The following is a 25,720-nucleotide window of genomic DNA, read 5'->3' as shown; positions in this document are numbered from 1 at the left end:
GGGGAAGGAGAAGAAGTCAGCTACTGTAGGATTAAATCCTCTTCTCCTCTGTATCTATATGAGGCTATTGAAAAACTCATCAATCAGTTTGGGTAAGGCACCATCAATATGCTGGTTGTTCATTGTCACCCTTGGACTGAACTGGATATGTCACAGCTTTGAGGGTTTAGAGAGAGAAACTAAGCTTGAACTCAAACCAGATGAAGCTGTGTTTGTCCACAAGCCATTTTGCTGGTCCAAATGTTACTTTACATGGGATGACACTCCCTCAGAAATATCTGGTCTATAACTAGAGTGTTCTTATTGAATGATGCTACTGCTGAAAGAAGTGATTAAGAAGACTTCGCCTAGCTTTGGCTGGTGCAACCTCTACCTGAAGTGGAAGGTCCTACAATAGTGACTCATGGAAAGATCATGATTAGATTACTGCGATGTATTTTATATGGGGCTATAACTTCAAGGTTACCCAAAAGCTGCAACTGTTGCCAAACACAGCTGCCTGAGCAGTGGTGAGTGGGAACAACTATTGCTATGGGGCTTATAGTGTACTGGGGGCACTGAACTAGCTTTCAATAGGTTTCTGTATAAAATTTAAAGTGCAGATTTGTATTTTTATGGCCACAAATATCTTGGCTCCTAGGTTCTTATAGAACACATGAAGGCTCCGAAATGGTGCTTTCCTGTCCTGGCTTTGTATAGCAGTCTCCCATCAGGAGTCAAATTGGCAGAAACCCTCATTTCTTTTTTGGAAAGCTGCCAGAATGGAGTCATTCTGCAGTCTCTTTGAAAACTCACATTGTCCATTGCTAGATTGATGCTGCTGGTATGTGTTATGATTATTGTTTCTTTACTTTTACTTCTGCTATAATCAGCAGAACTGTTTTTAACTGTTTTTATCTGTTTTAATATCCCTTATGAATGTAAACTGACATGAATCGTATGATTTTGGTGATGTATAAACAAAATAAATAAAATTCAAAAATTACTATTTGAACCACAGCTCACCAGAAGAGACTGAACTTATACAGATATCATTTTAAATTGTCCATGAAATATTCATATAATTTGACTGTAATGAAACAGCAGCTTTTTTGATAATTTGTTAACTTCCATACTCACCACTGATGTTTATTGCTGGTAACACTATTGACATCTTTGGTCGCCTGGTCTTATTGTGCGTGGTGGCAGGTAACAACAGATGATCCTAAAAAATACATTACAGATATTAAGTTGTACTGGTGACTTTTAAAATGTGAAAAAATTATGTAAAATAAAATTAAAACCAATACAAATACCTAATTAAAGAACGCTTGACCCACTGCTGTATTTCTGTATATATTCCAGGTACATGTATTTTCGGGAGCTAGCATTAAAAATAAATCCCACACCAATTCAGCATGTAAATTGCATTTGAGGTAAGAATTCAAACTTGCGTAGCTGCTTCCATAAAAATATCATAGTTGAATACAGCCATCAGGAAAGACTGAACTAGCTTGTTTCTGCCTCCTTTGGATTATATTTTTTTAATTATAGTATTAGTGAAGTATTCTTGCATTTTTAAAACAAACCCTAATATTCAGAGTGCCACATTCCCATTTGGATTACAAAACAAAACTCTTGCCACAAATAGTTCACAATCTGAATGTCCACCATTCAGATTGTCCGTTTTATCCACCAAATCTTCACCCATCATTACTATTCATGATTCTATTTATTTTTAATTGAAACAATAGCTTTATCATGGTTTCTGGCTTTCATGTTGATGTGAGGAGTTAGCATTTAATTTTTAACTACCTCTCGCTTTTTAATTAACTGCAGTTTACTGAATATTCTTTATTCCCTGCTTCTTTTACTGCTACATTTTAAAAAGGTAAGCTAAAGGAGTCCCTGTGGATTTTAAGACACTAGTCATTGCTGACTACAGGGGCAGTACTCATCTCTTTTTCAAGGAGATTAAGCCAGTGCTGTCCAAAGTTATTTCCACAGTCATGTGGCCAGTATTACATCATGGAGCGCTGTTACCTTTCCAATGAAGTGGTACCTATTTATCTATTTGCATTTGCATGCTTTCAAACTACTAGGTTGGCAGGAGCTGGGGCAGGATGGGAGCTTAACCCATCACATGGCACTTGGGGTCTTGAACCTGGGCTGCTAGCTTTCCAGCCGCCAAGCCCAGTATCTTAACTGCTGAGCCACCATGCTACCCCATTACATTATAATGTTTTAAATCATTAATTTTAACTTACAACGTACATCAATCTATACATTGTATAAATATAAATTAATTTATATTAACAGACATCTCACTGGCTCAAGGTTGACTCAGCCTTCCATCCTTCCGAGATCGGTAAAATGAGGACCCAGATTGTTGGGGGCAAGATGCTGATTCTGTAAACCGCTTAGAGAGGGCTGTAAAGCACTGTGAAGCAGTATATAAGTCTAAGTGCTATTGCTATTGCTATCTTAAGCTTCCCAGATGGCATGTAAGAGTTATTTTAACTAAAAATGTGGTTAATTAAAAAAAACCCACCATGCTACAAAATAGTGATTACTGTATTTAGTCTCAAGAACCTTTGAAGCTAAATGATCAAAAGAAGGAGTGCGAATCTTGAAAACAAATGTGGCATGAAATTTAGTGGAGCTTTGCTTAATAGGAACTTTCTGTTGCTCTTCCTTGTTTAGATGCTACTGTGGAAATAAGTCTACAATGTGTAGCCTTTGCTAGTATCCTTCAACAGCTAACAAAATCTGTACTTTAACTTGATTAAAGAAACATACTGCCTTGGATTGAATTTAGAATGTACAGAGCATTGTGCTCAGAAGATTACTGAACTAGAGGATAGCCATGACAAAAATTGGAGCACAGTCTAATTTGGCAACATCATCTTTCCAGTCAGATAGTTTTCCAACCATTATGCCAGGCACTGAGTTTTAAGCTTTCTCTTGGATTGTCATTCCATCACAGTAAAAGTGTTGGCTCAGAGCTATAAAGTCATCTGCTCTGGAGTCTAACTTGCTTTGATTTATTTTGTCTTTAGATGACACTTCACATGAAAAGATCAGATGGTGGGTTTTTAAGGTTCATATTTCCATTTTTACCATATAACTTACTATTATTAACAATAAATTTAGGTATTTTGTATCTCAAATACTAAACTGCCAATTAATAATGCTTTACTTTCTTTCTCTTACTACTTTGGCAATAATTGAGAAACTCAATGAAATATGAGTCTTTTTTCTTATAATCCAAAACCATGGATGAAGAAAGGATTCAAATTTTTTTTCCAGATAGTTCAATTCACCCATATGTATTAGGACACATTAACTATCAGATATGCCACATCAAAATGCATAAAATTATGGAGACAGTAATATATTTTATTTTGACAAATTCAGTTACTTAAATGCATCTGTTTGCTTTAATTTGACAGAGACTCAAAGATACCACTTACATATAAATTAATACAGCTGCAATATGACATCCTATCTTTTTCTACTCTGAACACCAAATTCCTTGATACAACTTTTTCAGAATCACTTAGTAAAAATAACCAAAAAGACACAAAAAGTATTTAGTGACTTCCTCCTAAGTAGATCATCATGGAGAAAATCTATCTATGTGGGTCAAGTTGAAAATGACTTGATGGCACATAATCATCTCTTTAATATTTAGGAAGACAGATGCTTCCCTTGATAATTTCCCTTTAGCATTAGGAGGTGGCACAATAAAGACTGCATGAATGAGAAAAATGGCAAACTGTTTAAGGACAGCTTTTCCAAATCTTCTACTGGCCACTTCCTATTATTTATTTATTTATTTATTTATTATTTATTTATTTATTATTTAAATTTATATACCGCCCTTCTCCCGAAGGACTCAGGGCGGTGTACAGCCACAAATAAAAACATAAAAATATAAAATTTAAAACAATTTAAAAGTATATTAAACAAATTTGGCCCATATTAATTAAAAAACCCTTTTTTAAAAAACGAATTAAAAACAATTAAAAGAGCTACGCCAGCCCAGCTTGCTGGAATAAAAAAGTTTTGAGGGCACGGTGGAAGGTGCGTAGATCCGGGATCCTTCGTATCTCTGGGGGCAGCTCATTCCAAAGGGCAGGTGCCCCCACAGAGAAGGCTCTCCCCCTGGGGGCCGCCAGTCGACATTGTTTGACCGACAGCACCCTGAGGAGCCCCTCTCTGTGGGAGCGTACTGGCCAGTGGGAGGCTACCGGTGGCAGAAGGTGATCTCGTAGTTATTCAGGTCCTAGGCCATGGAGCGCTCTAAAGATGGTAACCAATACCTTGAAGTGCACCCGGAAGACCACCGCAAGCCAGTGCAGCTCGCACAGGAGAGGTGTTACATGGGAGCGCCACGGCGCTCCGACAATCACCTGCGCAGCCGCATTCTGGACCAGTTGGAGCCTCCGGGTGCTCTTCAAGGGGAGCCCCATGTAGAGAGCATTACAGAAGTCCAGGCGGGAAGTGACTAGGCCATGGATTTTCCCCCTGATTGATTGATTGATTAATTGATTAGATGTATTCGCTAACAGAACTTCTTATTCTGCGAGACTCCCCCCTCTCGCAGGTGTGGCCCTCCACTTTATCAAGGGCCTACCTTTATGACGGGCGTTGGCACCCCGAGAGGTGGCATGTCGCAAAAAGGGGATTGAGGGGTTTTTTAGGGAAACTTTTTGATAGGTTTTTAAGGGATTTTAAGGGAAGGGAGGGTTGTGTGGGTTTGGGGGTTAACCCACGGGGGGAGGGATCCGGTCCAACTGTTAGTGGGGCCACGTTCTGTCGAGGGCCTTTCTATCAATGTGTTGAGTGGGAGGGGCAGATATGGCGGGAGCAGGGGGCCATATCATGTGGTGGGGGTACGCACTCGCTATCTTCGAGCGGTGGCGCGCCCCGGTCCCCAAAGCCCTTCTCGCACCCCAGGCTGTTCAGACTCTCAGGGCCCGAGCCTTCGGCTGTTGTTATGTAATGCCAGGTCCGTGGTAAATAAAGCCCCCCTCATTTGCGATCTTATTCAGGGGGGGGAGCGGACCTGGCAGGTATCACGGAGACCTGGTTGGGCCAGGAGGGGGGAGTGCCCCTCGTAGATATGTGCCCACCAGGCTTCCGTGCATTCCATCAGCCGAGAGCTCAGGGCAGGGGCGGGGGGGTGGCGGTTATTATAAAGGAAGGTCTTGATCCGAGGGAGACCACTGTGCCACAGATAGCCGGATGTGAGTCCCTTTTTGTGAAGTGGGGCCGTGGAGTACAGATGGGCTTGTTGATCATGTACCTGGCTCCCTGCCGCGTGGCAATGGCCCTGCTCGAGCTGCTCAACGTCATAGCTGAGGTGGCGGTTGGTACCCCCAGACTTCTAGTCATGGGGGATTTCAACCTGCCATCCGTCGGCGAAACGTCTGAGGTGGCTCGAGAGTTCATGGCTTCCATGACGGCCATGGACCTGACCCAGTTAATTCATGGCCCTACCCACACAGGGGGAAACACACTGGACCTGATTTTTGTCTCTGGACAGTGGTTGAGTGATCTTGAGATAGGGGATATAGTCACCAAGCCCTTGTCATGGTCGGATCACTCTCTCCTTCGCCTTGACCTTCGAACCGCTATACCCCATCGCAGGGAGGCAGAGCCGGTAAGATGGTTCCGCCCCAGGCACCTGATGGAACCTGATAGATTCCAGATGGAGCTTGGGCCATTTCCTGAGACCCTGGCTCATGATTCGGCTGAAGACCTAGTGGCCGCTTGGGACAGTGCGGCCGCCGGGGCTTTGGACCGCGTCATGCCTTTGCGGCCTCTGACCCGGCACCGAACTCACCTAGCTCCTTGGTTCTCCGAGGAGCTGAGGGAGATAAAGCGCCGGAAAAGACGCCTGGAGAGTAGTTGGAGGACCAGCCGCTCCGAAACTGACCGAACACTGGTGAGGTCTCATATTAAGACCTACCTAGTGGCAATAAAAGCGGCAAAATCTAGCTATTTTGCCGCTCTTATCGCGTCATCAGATAATCGCCCAGCCGCCCTTTTTAGGGTGACCCGCTCCCTCCTCCATCTGGAAGCGCGGGATGATCCCTTGCAGGGCCGAGCTGAGGACTTTGTGCAGTATCTGCATGACAAGATCGCTCAGATTCGGGAAGGCCTGGCCTCTGACTGGGTAAGTCCAGACGGGATGACTGAGGCAGGTCTTGAGAATGGTATCTGGGAGGGGTTTGATCCTGTGGCTCCCGAGGACGTGGACAGGATCCTGGGACGGCTGAACGCGACCACATGTTTATTGGACCCGTGTCCCTCCTGGTTGGTGCTGGCTTCCCGGGAGGTTACACGAGGCTGGCTCCAGAGGATTGTTAACGCCTCTCTGGGTGAGGGTGTCTTGCCGACCGCTTTGAAAGAAGTGGTGGTGAGGCCCCTCCTCAAGAAGCCCTCTCTGGATCCGGCTGTTTTGGCTAACTATCGTCCAGTCTCTAACCTTCACTTTGTTGCGAAGGTTGTTGAGAGTGTGGTCACGCGACAGCTTCCCCAGTACCTGGATGAAGCTGTCTATCTAGACCCGCTCCAGTCCGGCTTCCGGCCTGGGCACAGCACGGAAATGGCATTGGTCGTGTCGGTGGATGATCTCTGGAGGGCTAGGGATAGGGGTTGCTCCTCTATCCTGGTCCTGTTAGACCTCTCAGCGGCTTTTGATACCATCGACCATGGTATCATGTTGCACCGGTTGAAGGGGCTGGGGGTGGGGGGCACCGTTTTGCGGTGGTTCTCCTCCTACCTCTCTGACCGGTCGCAATCTGTGTTGACGGGGGGCAGCGGTCAACCCCGAGGCACCTTGCTTGTGGGGTGCCACAAGGGTCGGTCCTCTCGCCCCTTCTGTTCAACATTTATGTGAAGCCGCTGGGCGAGATCATCCGTGGCTTTGGGGTGGAGTTCCATCAGTACGCTGATGACACTCAGCTGTACATCTCCACCCCAGGCCACCCCAACGATGCCCTTGAAGTGATGTCCCAGTGCCTGGAGGCCGTGCGGGCCTGGATGGGGAGAAACAGGCTCCGACTCAACCCTTCCAAGACCGAGTGGCTGTGGCTTCCGGCGTCCCGATATAGCCAGCTGGTGCCATCGCTGGCTATTGGGGGCAAATCATTGGCCCCCACGGAGAGGGCTCACAACTTAGGCGTCCTCCTGGATGCACGGCTGTCTTTAGAAGAGCATATGACGGCCGTGGCCAGGGGGGCTTTCTATCAGGTTCGCCTGATACGCCAGTTGCGTCCCTTTCTGGATCGGGACTCCCTACGCACAGTCACTCAAGCACTCGTCACTTCCTGCCTGGACTACTGCAATGCTCTCTACATGGGGCTCCCCTTGGGGTGCACCCGGAGGCTGCAGTTGGTCCAGAATGCGGCCGCGCGGGGGATTATGGGAGCAACGGGGTGCTCCCATGTGTCACCTCTCCTGCGCGAGCTGCACTGGCTTCCTGTGGTCTTCCGGGTGTGCTTCAAGGTGTTGGTGATCACCTTTAAAGCGCTCCATGGCTTAGGGCCGGGGTATTTGCGAGACCGCCTTCTGCCGCCAATAGCCTCCCACCGGCCGGTTCGCTCACACAGAGAGGGCCTCCTCAGGGTGCCGTCGGCCAGACAGTGCCGGCTGGCGACCCCCAGGGGGAGAGCCTTCTCTGTGGCGGCACCAGCCCTCTGGAACGACCTACCCCCTGAGTTACGCACGATATCAGACCTCCGGACTTTTCGTCAGGTCCTAAAAACACACTTATTCCATCTAGCTGGGCTGGCTTGATCCCGTCCTCTCAGTTTTAATTGATTCGGTTTTAATTTGGGTTGCTTTAAATTATTTGGGCCACAATTATTTAATTGTTTTTAAATTGTTTTTTAAATTTTGTTTACAATGTTTTATTTTGGCTGTGCACCGCCCCGAGTCCTGCGGGAGAAGGGCGGTATAGAAATAAAATAAATAAATAAATAAATAAATGAGTGATCGTGCGCAAGGAGTCCCGCTCCAGAAAGGGACGCAACTGGCGAATCAGGCGGACCTGATAAAAAGCCCCCCTGGCCACAGCTGTCACATGTTGTTCAAAAGACAGCCATGTATCCAGGAGGACGCCCAAGTTGCGAGCCCTCTCCGTGGGGACCAGCGACTCGCCCCCAATAGTCAGTGACAGTGCCAACTGACTATATCGGGACGCCGGGAGCCACAGCCACTCGGTCTTGGAGGGGTTGAGCCTGAGCCTGTTTCTTCCCATCCAGATCCGCACAGCCTCCAGGCACCGGGACATCACGTCAAGAGCATCATTGGGGTGGTCTGGGGTGGAGATGTACAGTTGAGTATCATCAGCGTACTGATGGAACCTCACCCCAAAACCACGGTTGATCTCACCCAGTGGCTTCACAAAAATGTTGAACAGAAGGGGTGAGAGGACCGATCCTTGTGGCACCCTACACACAAGGCACCTCAAGATCGACCTCTGCCCCCCTGCCAACACAAACTGTGACCGGTCAGAGAGAAAGGAGGAGAACCACCACAACACGGTGCCCCCCACCCCAACCCCTCCAACCGGCGCAGCATGATACCATGGTCGATGGTATCAAAAGCCGCTGAGAGATCTAATAGGACCAGGACAGAGGAACAGCCCCTGTCCTGAGCCCTCCAAAGATCATCAACCAACACGACCAATGCCGTTTCCGTGCTGTACCCAGGCCTGAAGCCCGACTGGAACAGATCCAGATAGACTGTTTCATCCAGGTACTGAGGAAGCTGTTGCGCCACCACTCTCAACAACCTTCGCCACAAAGCGAAGGTTGGAGACTGGACGATAATTTGCTAAAACTGCCGGGTCCAGGGAGGGCTTCTTGAGGAGAGGCCTCACCACCGCCTCTTTCAAGGCGGCGGGAAAGAAACCCTCACTCAAAGAAGTGTCAATAATCTTCTGGAGCCAGCCTCCTGTAACCTCCTGGGAAGCCAGCACCAACCAGGAGGAACACGGGTCCAATAAACATGTGGCTGCGCTAAGTCTCCCCAGAATCCTGTCCACGTCCTTGGGAGTCACTGGGTCAAACTCTTCCCAAATAACACTCTCAAGACCCGCTTCTATCACCCCGCCTGAATCTACCCAGTCAGAGTCCAGGTCTTCCCGAATTTGAGTGATTTTGTCATGCAGATACTGTACAAAATCCTCGGCCCTGCCCTTCAAGGGGTCCTCCCGCGCTCCCAGATGGAGCAAGGAGCGGGTCACCCTAAACAGGGCAGCCGGGCGGTTATCTGCAGACGCAATAAGAGCGGAAAAATAATTAAATTTTGCCGCTTTTATCGCCACTAGGTAATATGAGACCTCACCAGTGTTCGGTCGGATTCGGAAAGGCTGGCCCTCCAACCGCTTTCCAGGCGTCTTTTCCGCCGCTTCATCTCCCTCAGCTCCTTGGAAAACCAGGGAGCCAAGTGGGATCGACACCGGGTCAGAGGCCGCAAAGGCACAACGCGATCCAAAGCTCCAGCGGCCGCCCTATTCCAGGCGGCCACCAGGTCTTCAGTCGCGTCATGAGCCAGAACCTCAGGAAATGGCCCAAGCTCCGTCCAGAACCTATCAGGATCCATCAGGCGCCTGGGGTGGAAACACCTCATCGGTTCCGCCTCCCTGCGGCGGGGTGTAGCGGTTTGAAGGTCAAAGCGAAGGAGAGAATGATCTGACCATGACAAGGGCTCAATCACTATATCCCCTATATCAAGATCATTCAGCCACTGACCAGAGACAAAAACCAAGTCCAGAGTGTGTCCCCCTGTGTGAGTAGGGCCATGAACTAACTGGGTCAGGTCCATAGCTGCCATGGAAGCCATGAACTCCCGAGCTGCCTCAGACGTTTCACCGATGGATGGCAAATTGAAATCCCCCATGACCATAAGTCTGGGGGTATCAACCGCCACCCCAGCTATCACGTTGAGCAGTTCAGGCAGGGCCACCGCCACATGGCAGGGAGCCAGGTATGTAACCAGCAGGCCCATCTGCACCCCATGACCCCACTTCACCAGGAGGGACTTGCATCTGGCAATCTGAGGAACAGTGGCCTCCCTCGAACCAAGACCCTCTTTTATAACAACCACCACCCTCCCGCCCCTACCCTGTGGTCTCGGCTGATGGAATGCGCGGAAGCCTGGTGGACACATTTCAACGAGGGGGACCCCCCCTCCTGGCCCAACCAGATCTCCGTAAACTTATTCAACTTCAACTTATTGAAGTTGGAAGTTGCATTAACATCACATTTCACATTTGGGTAGATGGACAGAAAAGATAACAAAAAAAATCTAGAATTTCAGATTTTCAGCTTAGTTTCAAAGTTATCTACATCTTATCTATGAGGTCTTGTGAAAAATATGTTTTGAAGAAGTATGCATGAAAAGAGGGCACAAAGGGAGTTAGTCGGGAAGTTTGACTTCATTAGCAAGGAATTTACCCACTCTAGAGATTAGATATTTTCTCTTCCAGATTATGGGGAAGCCAAGTGAAAGCTTCTGTGCCAGTACTTATGAAATCAACTTTCTTTGCATTACATAAGATTGTTCAACAATATTTCATATTATTCAGTTTCCATGTATTCTCCCTCTCCATTATTTCTAGCACAGTCCTATGGTGCTAACTATTCTGTTCCTCAGATATTATTTAAATGCAGATTCACAAATATGTTTTCATTTTTTGTAAAAAAAAATCCATATAATTCTATTCACTTTATAAACAAATCTGAAAATTTTGGAGGTAAATACTTCTAATCCCAAATGTTTTCACCTCACTACAAAACAATCCTCCCAGGCTCTGTACTTTTGAGTAGGAATACTATAATCCCCTAACTTGTTTTTTAAATGTATTGAAGCTGGCAACTTCCATAACTCTCAATCAGCATGAATGAATGTTTTCATATGATTTATGAGAAATATATTCTTAACCTGTCTGGTGGATGCCAGATTTAGAATGGCTATAATACTGTTGGACGGCCGAAAAACCAAACAAATTAATCATAAAAATTAATCATCAAACCAATTAATCCAGAGTTCTCAGCTGAGGCACAAAATGACCACTCAAGGCAGGGAGCATACTTACTATTTCTGCCTCTTATTTTCCCCTACAACAACAATCCTGTGGGGAGGGTTAGGCTGAGAGAGAGAGTGACTGGCTCAAAGTCATCCAGTTGGCTTTTGTACTGAAGGAAAGCCTAGGGCTGACAGTCTTGACTTCTAGGCCAGCACCTTAATCACTGCACCAAACTGGCACTCAAAGTATCATATTTCAGGCTCATTATGTGAAGATCTATCTCCCTGGAGAAGGCTTTAATAATGGGAAATGTGAAAGAAAAGAGCAGCGGATGACCAGCAGCAAAGTGAATGCACTCAGTACAGTGGCAACAGGAGCACCATTGGAAGATCTGAAAGACCAGGCTAGGGACAGATTGTCATGGTGAAAAACTATGTGGTCATTAAGAGTCAACCATGACTTGATGGCACATAATCAATCATCAATCAAGGATAAGCATAGCATGTATATTGAGGGATTCATAAAGACTTTAAGCACTTTAAAATTTCTGCTTGCATAAATGTATGATTTCTATTTCTTAAACCAGGACACTTTCTTGTTTCTGTTTCTTCCAAATGATACCAATCAAAACCTAGTCAAAAGCAAAACAAATTCAGCTTCTACATGTGTCAAACAATGTGAAAAGCCATCCCTACGAAAATCTCAGTGGGCAATTATCATTGTGATGGAAATTCTCTTCCAAGCCCTGAATCACAATCCAAAATGTAGGAGAAGTTTACAGAACATCCTTCTCCCAAGCTATAGAACATCCTTCACTCAGTTGGCATATAGAAAATCTATAAAGAATTTATAAAAGAATCTCTTTTATAGAGATTATAGAGATTAGCAAATGTTTAACTATTATACTGTATGATTTTAGTGTAGAATTTTACTATTACCGGTAACTTCAATTTATGTTTTTCAATGTTTATATCCTATTTTTTATTTTGCTTTTCTCATAGCCTTGTAGAAATGTGAGATATAAATCAAATAAATATACAACCCCAAGGTCAGAGCTGAAAGGCTCCATGTGTACTGAAAATGCCTCCTTCTGTGGCTAACCAGGAGACCAGGCTTTCACGATGACATATTTTAGGGCCTTTTCTATTTCCAGAATGATTTCAGCTGCTTCCAAGGGGCTAGTTAAATATGTAATTAATCCACATAATTTTATAATTGCAGGTGAAAGGGAACACCAACTTCCTTTATGTGACAACAAATCAGAAAACAGCAAAGAATTTCTTGCAACAAAACAGGAGAAATCTATTTTATTTTCAATTGAGCTAAGATCTACTCAAGCTCTTCAGGATATCGTGACTATTTTTTTAATGTGTCAGCAGAGAGGCACCTTAAGTGGAAAAAAGACACCATATATCCCCTAGGTCCCTAATTCTGCTTCTGAAATGATTATAGTTTTATTATTCATGTACAAATATGGCAGTAGCAAATAAATGAAGTATCAGCAATTATTCGATTTATGAAAGCATGCCAACTCTGCCAAGCTTCCTGTTCGTTCGTTCTATTTTTTCTTCAACAGAGATTGGGGCGCCTTACCCAATGGGGTGCCCTACAGATTTGTAGACTTCAATTTTCAGGATTACTTAGCAAGCATGATCATGGTTGAGAATTCTTGGAATCTACGTGTCTATTGGGAAGAACTGGATTAGGGAATTTCCACCCACAATATCAGAATTTTTTTTGATCCAAAAATGGTAGCTTTTCATAAATTCAAATTGCAACATGACCATGCCATTTAAAATAGTAGTTAGAACTTAGTATTGGGTCCTTAAAAACCCAGGAAACAAAGTTTTTACTTTTTTAATGCTAGCAATATCCACTATTAGTTATGCTAAAAAAATAACACAAAAATAGAAAAAAATAAAAATATTTTCCCTTCTATGCAGTATCAACAAATTCATATTTGCCACAATAGTAGAGCAGGGAATTTCAATCACAGCCTAAATATAACAATTTCACCGATACACAAATGAGCTATGACTGCTCAACTATTAAGTAATACTTATCCCAAAGAAGAGATTTTGATGACTTACCTTCTGACATAGAACCTAAATGAACCTAAACTAAAGAATTTCAGAATAGGAAATCTATGCAGTTTACTGGGATTCATAGTCATAGGCTCCAAAAAAAATTTCAGGATTTTGTTTTTGTTTTTGTTTTTGCAAGTAAAAAGCCATTAGAGAGCAAGAATCATGGCTATGGGAAATTTCATATCCATTCTTCTTGGTCTAAAGCAGTGTTTCCCAACACTGGGAGATTCTGGGAGTTGAAGTCCACCCATCTTCAAGCTTCCAAGGTTGAGAAACACTGGTCTAAAGATCTAATTTATATTTTTCTGATAACATAATCAAACAAACAGAATCAAAGTCTCAGCATTTTTATGGTTTTTTAAAAAAAGCTCTTAAATAAGTTCTCAGTGTGATAGGTTATTGCTTACAGAATTTGGAACACAACATAGTTTCTATTAAAAGTTTCACATTTTCCCAGGTTCATTAAATTTATTTTTCAGATATGACTTTCTACAGTGCTGATGTTCCAGTTCCATAGCTATCTACCCACACTGTTTTTCTACTCTTTGTTTCTATAACAATGAAGAAACAGAAACACAGCCTTTTTATTTAAGCATTGTAGCAGGCACTGTCTCGTCCATAATTACACTGTAATATATTAGATTGCTTCTCTCTAACAATCCTAGACAAAACTGTGTGAACCTTTTCCTAGTTGTTTTGTACATTTCTTGAGTGGTTGCTTATGATAAGAATTTACAATACAGAATTCAGACCCCAAATTTAAACTGAAGCCTAAAGGGGCTCAGCATAGCATTTGGCAAGAGACTTTTCTTTCAAATTGAGTCAAAAACTGGAAGGAAGTGGCAAAAGACGAAAAACTTATAATATCTGAGTACCACTTCATTTTAAATTCTGGCATCTCACACATTTTACTCTTTCTGTAAAAATAAAGGACATAGGAAAAGGAAAATATAAAGAAAAATAACAGTCCTGAAGTCCATGTACAATCCCGAAACCAACTTTCTACTTGGAACATGGTAAGAAAATATCCAAATGCACTATCCTAAGGTCTAGGGTAGTAATGGTGAACCTATAATATGTGTATCACAGGTGAGATACCATGCCATTTTTTGTGACATGCCAGGCCTTTCAGAAACTCTGGAAGTTGCACAAGAAGGTCTTGCTCTTGCATAGTCTCTGGCCCTCAAAATCACATGAGCATTCTCATGCAATTTTCTGAGGTTCCATATATATCTATATCCAGAGAAAGAGGGGCAGAAAATAAATATGTGGGATCACTGTATGCAAATTTTTAAATATTTAGCCATAGAATTTTAAAGCACCTAATAATAGATTGCCAATGTCTATGCTGCCCAGTAATCCATCAAGAATAATAGTGTTTCCCATCATGAAGATCTCTAGTATGCAGATATGAAAGCCAGAGGATTACTATTCCGAAAGTAATCTTCTGGATAGAAAAGAGATTTCTGCTCATATTAATTTAAAATGGCATAGAATACTTAATCTGAAAAGATAATATTTTATTATTTGCAGTTACTACCTGTCAGATCAGGGGTGGGTTTCCAAACCTGTCACTACTGGTTTGCTTGTGGGCGCAGGCATGCAGGTGACACTTCTGTGCATGCCCAGAAGCGTCTAGGTGGGTGGGCAGAGCCACCCACCACTGCTGCTACCGGTTCGCCTGATCCGGGGCAAACCGGTAGCAACCCACCACTGTGTCAGATGCAAAGCAAGGGAAACAATTACTACTACTATTTTACATTCTAAGAGCATATTCTTTTGTTTATCCCCATACAAATTTTATGCCACCCATATTATTTTACATGTTTAAAATTTAGAATTAGGTAGAATCCGTTACAAAGAAACATGGTGCTTTATTTCTGATGCAGTTCAGTCTTCTTTCCAGTCTAGAAATAGTTTCTTATAAATGTGCTTTATAGTCTCTGCATAAATAATAGAAGAAAAAACTTCTAACTAATTACAGTACAGGAATATTAAATATCAGCAGAGCTACTATGATTTTTAACCAAAAGGTGGTGCTGTGATCTATTGGCATCTGATATTTCACTGTTGTTGCACCTGGACTTTAAAACACACTAGACATTGTCTGTTGTATAATTGCAAACTTGGCTAAACAGATAGAGCCAAGGAAGGAAAAAGGCTTCATCTGTATGGAATTATCTCTGAAAAAAAAAACAGTTATATGACAGAGAAGTCTAATGCATCAATGGAACTTGCCTGGCGTTAAGGGCATTTAACGCCAATGCAATAAAATCAGTAATTGCAATTGCGCACTTTGGAGAGAAATAAAATGCAGCTGGAAATAACCCAAAGTACAATTGTGGACTTATAAATTCAAGGCAGAAAGTCAGTTCAAGAGACTGATTTGCTTCTGATTGGGAGGAAAAGAATAATCTTACGTTGTCGGAAAAGCAGCATAACTCTTCATCAATGTTCTCTCCTGTTCTAAACAACTTCCATTTTATAATGAGGGCATAGTTTTGGAACTAAGATTTGGAAAAAGATTAACTTTTTATTATTCTTACATATTCTAGTTTTACCAACTCTATTTAAACCAAAATTAAGGCTCAATGAGAGACAGTAGAAGAGAGAAGGTGGATTCTTTGAAGTTACATATTTGGCCTCTTTAATTCGGTGGCTGGATGGAGTCACTGAAGCAGTAGTTGTGAGCTTAAATGGACTCCAGAGAATGGTAGAGGACAGGAAGGCCTGGAGGAACATTGTCCATGGGGTCACGATGGGTCGGACGCAACTAACAACAACGAATTCCAAGTAGATTCCACGTAGCCATTCAGAATTGCAAAAATGAACCTTGCAGTACACATACTGATCTTTCCTGAGTTGCAGGATGAAGGTAGGTATTGGCTTAAACACCAGGAGGCTGTGAGTTCTAGTCCTGTTTGAGGCATGAAAAACATCTGGGTGACTTTGGGCCAGTCACTCTCCCTTAGCCCAACCCATCTCATGGGTTGTTGTTGTGAAAATAGAAGGAGAAAGTATGTTTGCTGCCTTATTTAGAAAAATAACAACAGGGAATAAATGAATAAACAAATTCCCCCCCCCCAAGAAAACGGATAACACTTCTTTTTTTGTTTTTACTACAAAACTCAAATATAATAATCACAATAAAATGTGATCAATAAGGAAATATTATTCTGTTCTTTCAGTGAATCAGAGGCAACACATGTAAGTCCTTCTTTTATCCTCAAAAGGACTGGAACCTGGAAAGTTTCTCTCTCTCCCTCTCTCTTTTTCTAGCAATAGCAAATCACTTCTTAAGCGTTTTCAAGAAAATTGCATAAATACAATTTAACTATGAAAGATGCTTTTCAGTCCACATGGGAAAAGGCAGCGGCAAGTAAAATCTTACCCTTGGGTTTTTCTCCAGGTCTTTTACTCAGCATGGAATATAATTAGGCCAAAGCACTCATTCAATAGCACATAACAAACACAAGAGTACCAACTGGACCTAGCCAGGTCCCCAATGTTTATTGTCAGTGAACCAACCCAACGGGTACTCTGCCTCTCCTATGTTATACTTAACTAATCTTGAAGTAGTCCTGGTGGAGCTTTATTCTGGCATGATGCCATGCCCTTTCCTCTGCTGTCCTCCAATACAGAAAGATTTCCTACCAGGAGAGACAATGCTTCTGGACACTGTCATACAGAAACAACAGAGCATGTACTCTCCCAGTGTCTGTATTACAAACATATTCATACTAGCTTCATCTTGTCATTACTGCATAAATATCTAGGGTGCACAGGACAATTTTACAGTCTCTACTGCTTTCAGATACTAACCGGGTTACAAGCTATCATGTTGCCAGGTTCTGCGCAGTAGCATTTAAAATCCATCAAGTGATGATCTGTGCCATACGGTAGTCTTAATGAACATCTAGTTTGTCATTCTAGAGTGCCTATGTTGTGATATACTAACATTTACACTCTCCCTACACCCATCTAATCCCATCCACCCCCCTTTTTAGATTCCTTCTGGATTTTTGTTTTTTATATTTATTTGTTTTATAGGTTTTAGCTTTTTATAATTTTTTTTAGACTCAGATATATTTTTTATCCTTTTTAATTGATTATACGCACCCTCATTATGCTAATCTTTTGGTCGTAATGAAGATTTGATGGATAAATATATCTTTCAAATCATCAGAAATGAAGCTCAAGATGAAAGAGATTTTATCTAACTTTAAACTGGGAATGGTAGGAAAGATCTTGGAGGAACGAGAAGAAACAGCAGGCAAAAAGTTCCTCATTTATATTTTAATAAATGTATGTTTTGTAACTAGCCATGTCTGCCATGGTAATCCTTTCTCCTCATCAGTCATTTTGAGAGTGCTCAAAACATACATAATTTCAAAATTCCAACTATATGTGCCAGACTAAGTAAAATCCTAAGTAAGCCCTACCTACATACAGTACCTACATGCACATGCATACATTTCGGTCATAAAAAACAACTAATTCTGTCTGGGTCTCAAAATATATACATACTAACAAAAAACACTGAGTTTGGACACACTAGTGAATTTTTACTTATAGTAAAATTAAGTGAATTTATACTGATCTATGAGCATAATAAAGATTTGATTGATTGATTATATATGCCTGCATAGGTATAGTAAAATATAGATACTAAGTATGACCACATCCTTTACCGTTTGGGAAGTTAATGTAATTCTGCACATACTTTAAAATCAGAGAAAAGAAGAAGTTTTATATTATATTATAAACATTCTAATAAGAACAACAATTTGACAGTGGAATCAGCGATAATTTCCCTTTACTAAATGTACCGTGTTTTCCCCAAAATAAGACCCTGTCTTATATTTTTTGAACCCTGAAATAAGAGCTTGGCCTTATTGCCATGTGCTCAGATGTCTTATTTTGGGTATTATACAGGGTATTATAGCACATTTTTCATTGGATTCCTAGACTGAGCAAGGGTTTGGACTCAAAAGGCTAAATGGTTCCCTTCCACTTCTACAATTCTATAAAAAGGATTTTTATCATTTACTAAATATCAAACAAACATTGAAATAGGCTGAATATTAACTTTATATTAAGACACTGATGAAATATTCCACAATATGCAACTTCAAACAGCCTATTAAAATGTATAATTTATATACCGCATAAAAGCAAAATGAAGACTATTGCTAAAACATCTATTTCAATACTCCATTTATTGATTATTTTTGAAAAGAAACAGATGCTCTTAGTTAAAGTGAACACTTGTTTTCTCTGTTCTTGAAAAATTCAAGACAAAGGATCTCTAAAGGGCATACTTTATCCTTTAATTAGAATCGAATTGTAACCCTATACTTTGTTGTCTCATTTACTGAATAGAAGATTTTTTTTTTCCTGGAGTCCCAGTTGATTTACTATATTTAGTCTTTTACTCTATTCAACAGTGGTAGAGGACTCACAAAGCTTCCTTGGTTTAAAGTCACAGGGATTAGAGGGGGTAGAGAAATGGAAATTTGCATACAGAAGAGACCCAGCCGCAAACACCAGACCACCAATCACAGAGATGATGTCCACCTAGCTTAGTATTTTAGTTTAAATGCCTTCAAATCAGTTTTTGACTCCAGCAACTACCCAGACAAATCCCTGCAGTTTTCTTGGCAAGATTTTCAAAATGGTTTGTCATTGGCTCGTTCCTAAGGCTGAGAGAGTCATTGGTCCAAGGTCATTCAGTAGGGTTTGTGACTAAGATATGTGTCTCAAACTTACGATCTTCCTGTTTCCAGGCTGATGTTTTAACACTTCACCAAACTGCCTCTAGCTTAGTATTACCTGCAGCAAATGGCAGCTTTCCTTCAAATCTATGGTCTTTCTGCCTTCAAGTTAAAAACACGGCAAATAGAGGTCTGAAAACCCTCATTGCTGAAGGCTAAGTAACGATGCCCTAAGACCAGGTTGCTCAGGCAAGTGGAAGTACTGTGATACAGAATCCCACCTCTGGGTCTCCCAGAAGAAAAGTGAAAAATAAATTTAATACAGTGCCAGTGATAATGGTGCTGATCATCCTCAACATCCAAAGAAACTATCTGTATGGCTTATCCACGATGCCACCATTCATTCAAGAATCTTTTTCGGAACAGTGAGATTAAAGGGCTAATCAATCATTGTGAAAAAGTACAAGAGTTGCTACAAATGATAATAATGTAGGATAAGTTTTCCTAAAAGCTCTCTCATTTTTACCATTTTTTCACTGCAACATGCATTTATCAGATGAAAAGAGAACCAACAGAAATTACACACATGGGACAACAAAGAGCATATTAGAATATTTTCCAAAATCCATAATAATATACAAAGATTCCTCAGCAGACAAACTGAGAAAAATATCAACTCTTGGAGTAGAATGTTTGAAAAACAACTTTCTTAAAATAAAGTTAAACATTACCTCCATCTGCTGATAGATATGGGGATAACTCCACAATGTAAATAGATCCTTTTATCCTTTTGATAATTAAACATACACTTCATTTCTCATTGATCATTTCCAAGAAACAAAATAGGATAAATTTTTAAAAAGTTGTTTACTAAAACTCACCTTCCATTCTGGGAAGTATTACTAGGATGGGAGGTATAATATAAAAATAGATGTTTCCCATGGCTGTCCTCTCACATACAAATTGGTTTCTATAAACTGTCAAGACCCTGATTATATTTTCACTCCCTATTCCATTATATTCTGCTGAAAAAAGAACTGCTGTCCGTGATTCCTGAAGCAAAACCACTGCAAATACCTAGAAGATGTGATGCCAATAAATTTATTTGTTTAGCATCAATGAAGAAAAAACACCTGACCAAAACAGACCCATTTGCACAAGAGAAAACTATATGATTTCATTTTCTGGATATGTACTGATATTTTTCAGGTATAAATCTCATTTACGCTCATTTTCTCTTCTTCTCCCAATAAAGAATAATGGTCTTCATTTTTCTTAAGGGAACAATAAATTCTGATCAAATTCATGGGGATACATTTTTTTTGCTTCTTCATAGGGAAACACTTTTATAACAGGTTGTAATATAATTTCACAATCAAGATTTTACAATTTCTTTCTTAAGAAAGCTCAGGGATTATATGTTGAGAATACTTAAAAGATACACTAGCCCAGTGGTGGGATTCTGGGGGTTCTAGGGGGTTCGGCCAAACCCTTTGTTAAATTGCTGGCTCGCCCCGCCCCTTGCCCCGCCCCTCCGCACTACTATTTATTCCCAATAAATGGGGCGAGCGAGCCAGCAATTTAACAAACTGTTCGGTGTTTTTTTGTAATTTATTGGCCCCGCAGCACACCGAACCGTTAGTTAAATTGCTGGCTCACCTGCCCCTCACCCCGCCTCCCACCCGCGCGGCGCCAGCCTACCCTAGCCAGGGGTAGGCAATTGTGGCTCTTTTACAACCTGTGGACTTCAACTTCCAGAATTCCTGAGACAGCTTTGCTTTGCTTTGCTTTGCTGGCTGAGGATTTCTGGGAGTTGAAGTCCACAAGTCTAAAAGTTGCCAAGATTGGGGACCTCTGCCCTAGACCATTTTAGGAGCAAAGTAGTGGGTTTTGCTGGCATTTAAGGAGGAAAGGAGGGAGGAAGAGAGAGAGAGAAAAAGAAAGAAAAAGAAAGGAAGGAAGGAAGGAGGGAAGAAAGGAAGGAAGGGAGAGAGAGAGAAAGAAAGAAAGAAAGAAAGAAAGAAAGAAAGAAAGAAAGAAAGAAAGAAAGAAAGAGAAAGAAAGAAAGAAGAGAAAGGCAGGAAGGAAGGACCACAAACCATGGCACTAGACGTGGTTTCAGAAGATGCTTTGAAACAGGATAGCAATCTAGGGCTGGAAGGGACCTTGGAGGCCATCTAGTCCAACCCCCTGCTCCAACAGGAAACCTTATATCGTCTAGATTGTTTTGGTGCCTCCAACAGAGAGGAAAATTGCCAGAAAGGAAAAGGAGTTTACTAGGACAAGGCTGCCATGCGGAGGAAGGCAGAGATAGTCCTTGACTTATGACCACAATTGAGCACAAAATTAGAGTTTAGAGACAGGAAACCTTCCAAGGTTTCTGGTGGGGGAAGGTTTGAGCTGTGGAATATCTCACTGCCACACGTGTGTCCCCCCCCTCGCCCTTTTTTGCCTTGAAAAGGCAGAAGCTTGAAGAGGTTGCAGAAAAAAAATGCTCTTAGAAGCTTCTGAGGATCAGGCAACTCAGCTTAGATTGTCAGAGGTTTTTAAAGGGATTTTTTGAAGAGGTTGTAGGGAAAAAAATCGCTTTAAAAGCTTCTGGCGATCCCAGCAGATTTGTGTGATCGTCAGAAGCTTCTAAAAGCATGTTTTCCTGCAACCTCAGCCGAGGAGGTTGTAGGAAAAAAAATCCCTTTAAAAGCTTCTGACGATCCCAGCAGATTTGCCTGATTGTCAGAAGCTTCTAAAAGCATTGTTTTCTGCAACCTCTTAAGGTTGTAGAAAAAATGCTTTTAAAAGTAAAAGTTAAAAAAAAAATTGGCCATGCCCACCCAGTCACATTACCCACAGAACCGGTAGTAAATGGACTACTCAGAGGGCTGAAAAAGTTATTTTTGACCGGTCCTCGCACTTTTGACCAGTCCTTGAACTTACGACTTTCCTCACATTTTACGTTTTGCGCCCTATCTTGTCACCGTGGTGAAGAGAAGTAGTGGTGAAATGACTGACACGGTTGTTAAGAATGCTGCACGGGCATAAATGTGAGGATGGTCATAAGTGTGAGGACCGGTCAAAAGTGTGAGGACCAGTCAGAAATGACTTTTTTCAGCCCTCTGAGTAATCCCTATGCACATAGCCACGCCCACCCAGTCACATGACCAGCTAGCCATGCCTACACAGTCACATGACCAGCTAGCCATGCCCACCCAGTCACATGATTGCCAGGCCACACCCCCAACCAAGCCACGCCCACAGAACCTGTTGTTAAAAAAATTGAATCCCACCATTGCACTAGCCTCATCAAAAAACAACAATTCTCAACAATTCTTGGATATAATGTTATAAAAAAGGACAATCTTTCCATGTTTGTAATTGCTGAACATTATAATATACTTACCCTACGGAATGACACCACATAGAATGTATCTCCCCTTCTGTGAATCGCATCAAAAAAATCTTGATAATTTTGTGGCGAAGCATAATAAACCTGTAGCTCACTTCCTGAATTCCCACTGAAATAGATGAGAAGATACTATTGGAACTAGCATACATAAAACATCTGAATGTATCATAAAATAAACCAAGCATCCAATAGCATCATTTGCTCTCCAAATTATCAGGAATAGCATGCTTTACTGCTTTTGTAATATCACTGTACAAAGCCAGAAATTAGTACACAGTATCATAATAGTTACCTTTTTCTTTTAATGAAAGTATATACATGCCACTAGTGTTATAGAATCTAAAAATACAGTTAGTAGACAGATAAGTGCAGAAAGAGGTGTGGGAGAAGCCATCTTCTGCTGACTGCAAAATATGGAATTACAATGTATAGTTAAGTAACGATAATACGAATGAGGTTTTAGTTCTGATAGGCAGCAAAGAATTTATATGCCAATTCCAGCAAGACAATTGTTTCAGAGTAGAAAAAGTAGGAAAAATTGCTCATGTGTGACAGGTTAGGCCTCGGGTATCAGACATATTCAATATTTTCTGAACCCTGGGTAGCAGAACTAATGAAAGGGAAATATTGATGCTCTTGTGCACATTTGTGAATTTTCTAGAAAAATATATCTGGCCACTGTAGGAAATGGAATACTTGACTAGATGAATCCTTAAAAAGTTTGAATGAAAACTGGGTTAACAGGGGATTGCCAATAAAATTATCTGGCTCTTTTCAGTAAAACAATTAAATATTTCCTACATAAGGGAACATTTTAAACTATATAATATTATACTGATGAGAAGATTCTATTTTGACTTACCCAACACTGTTGTCTGTATAGGGAAGAGTCATTAGTTCAGAATTTTTTCCTGAAGCACTCTGGGGATAGGAAAAAAATGAACAAGGAAATAACTTGAGTGGCGCAGCAGACTAATGCTACTGTTAAAGGTAGTATTTAGCTTCCAGCTGCCTGCAATTACTGCGAGTTCAATTCTCACCAGGCTCAAGGTTGACTCAGCCTTCCATCCTTTCTAAGGTAGGCAAAATGAGGACCCGGTTTGTGGGGGCAATAAGCTGACTTTGTATAAAATATACAAAAGTATGAAGGCTATTGCTTAACGCCTTGTAAGCCGCCCTGAGTCTCCGGAGAAGGGCGGCATATAAATAAATAAATAAATAAATAAATAAATAAATAAATAAAACTTATACCAAATTAAATATAAAAACTAAGTATCACTTAAAGACAACTGTGATATAGCATTACTAAAGTTCTATAGTAGATATACAAATATGCAGGAAAAATTATAATTAAGTATATATATTTTTAAAATGCAAGGCATTTTCAGATGTCTTCCAAAACAATTCAAACTACCAATGTAAGTATCTCACATGATACTTAAGTTCAAACATTAACATTGAGATGTATCAGAATTTTGTTCAATCCCTGGAACACACAATTCTGTCTTTTGAACTTCTGGGCCTGAGGATCTTATTTTTCCTCCTTCTCTTCTACTGCTGCCATAAAATATAAGTGATTCCACAAACCTACCTGGACAGTCTGCTCTTTTTGCTGCTGATTATTTGACATCCTTCTTGATCTTGTTCTTTCTGCTTCATGTCTATGTACCCAACCTCTTAGTTCATGACTTAACCTGTTCATATAACATGAAAATTAAACAATATAATCATAGGAATGAAAAAAATATCTTCAAGGACAACCTTCTCCATAAGAATTTAAAAGCACTGATTTTGAACTCATATTCAGGTTGGCCTTGTTTATGCACTCAAAGAAGAATCTCAGAAATAATGTCTCATTTTATCTACATCAGATTTCAATATTTGAATTTGGATCTCCCAATCAGTTTGTGCCTGCTTAGGATAGGTGAAGATTGGTAAGATGTAAGAAAGTAAATTTGCTTATTCCTAAATGATATTGGGAATATACTACATGAACTCCAGTATAGATGCCTATAAAACACATTTGCTTTTAGCTATGGCACTGAAATGGACATGGAATTGCAAGCTCATCAACAAACCTTCCAATAAATTGCTATCGTAACTCATAGTGTTGACTAATATTCTGTCAATGTTACAGAATTTATTTGAAATGCATAAAATACATGAGAGGACACTTTTTATGTGGTAGTTTTATTCAATATTACAATTAAAAAGATAAAAATGAAAACTAAGAAAAATACAATAGAGAAAAAAATACAAAGTTCAGAAGGCAGAAGTAACAATAGGAAAGAAACAATAAAAATATACTAAAGAAAATAAAAAATAGAAATAAAATTAAAAAAGAAACAATAAGAATATACTAAAGATATATATAAAGAAATGACTTCTCCGTTCATCACAGTACAGTACAGTATAAATAATTTTAGTAACTTATCTCCTTCTCTTAAAATACAACACTGATCTCTTCTTTCCATACCTCATCTTTCTATAAACAAATCCTTAAATGCTTGTTATTCAGTCCTCATTAGCAAAAGTCCATTAAAGATTACCAGAGATAACAACATGTCTACTTTATCCTTGATCAATAAACCAACTTGATATTCCTTCCTTTTACTTTTAACAATCTGGATGTCTTTAAATGGTCAGTGGTTGAGTGATCTTGAGATAGGGGATATAGTGATCGAGCCCTTGTCATGGTCAGATCACTCCCTCCTTCGCTTTGACCTTCGAACCGCCGCACCCCGCCGCAGGGAGGCGGAACCATTGAGGTGGTACCGCCCCAGGCGCCTGATGGATCCTGATAGGTTCCAGACGGAGCTTGGGCCATTTCCTGAGGCTCTGGCACACGGCTCGACTGAGGAGCTGGTGGCCGCCTGGGATAGGGCGGCTGCTGGAGCTTTGGATCGGGTCATGCCTTTGCGGCCTCTGACCCGGCGTCGATCTCGCCTGGCTCCTTGGTTCACCGAAGAGCTGAGGGAGATGAAGCGCCGGAAAAGACGCCTGGAGAGTGGTTGGAGGGCCAGCCATTCTGAATCTGACCGAACACTGGTAAGGTCTCATATTAAGACCTACCTGGTGGCGATAAAAGTGGCGAAGTATAACTATTTTGCCACTCTTATTGCGTCATCAGATAATCGCCCGGCCGCCCTGTTTAGGGTGACCCGCTCCCTGCTCCACCAGGAAGCGCGGGAGGACCCCTTGGAGGGTAGAGCCGGGGATTTTGTACAGTATCTGTATGACAAAATCGCTCAGATTCGGGAACATCTGGACTCTGACTGGGTAGATTCAGCGGGGAGGACAGAGGCAGGTCTTGTGAGTATTATCTGGGAAGAGTTTGATTCTGTGACGCCCGAAGACGTGGACAGGATACTGGGCAGACTGAGCGCAGCCACATGTTTACTGGACCCATGTCCCTCCTGGTTGGTGCTGGCCTCTCGGGAGGTTACACGAGGCTGGCTCCAGGGGATTATAAATGCTTCCTTGAGTGAGG

General features: G+C 41.6%; 1 protein-coding gene across 7 annotated transcripts in view; it reads right to left on the bottom strand.

Moving 5' to 3' along the window:
- The window catches only part of ATF6 (activating transcription factor 6), a 111,951-nt gene that overhangs the window by 34,403 nt on the left and 51,828 nt on the right, over positions 1 to 25,720 (bottom strand). For all 7 annotated transcript variants that reach the window (XM_034409792.3, XM_034409796.3, XM_034409791.3 and 4 more), the window contains 4 exons: positions 23,822 to 23,924; positions 23,093 to 23,151; positions 22,225 to 22,339; positions 1,120 to 1,204 (listed from right to left, as the gene is read on the bottom strand). In XM_034409792.3, coding sequence (XP_034265683.2) covers positions 1,120 to 1,204; positions 22,225 to 22,339; positions 23,093 to 23,151; positions 23,822 to 23,924 — 362 coding nt within the window. The remainder of the gene's footprint in view (positions 1 to 1,119; positions 1,205 to 22,224; positions 22,340 to 23,092; positions 23,152 to 23,821; positions 23,925 to 25,720) is intronic.

Source organism: Pantherophis guttatus, chromosome 3 (genome assembly GCF_059756535.1).
Source record: "Pantherophis guttatus breed Tessera chromosome 3, ASM5975653v1, whole genome shotgun sequence".
NCBI lineage: Eukaryota > Metazoa > Chordata > Lepidosauria > Squamata > Colubridae > Pantherophis > Pantherophis guttatus.
Note: the sequence above shows the minus strand (reverse complement) of the source record. Positions and strands in the feature narration are given on the sequence as shown.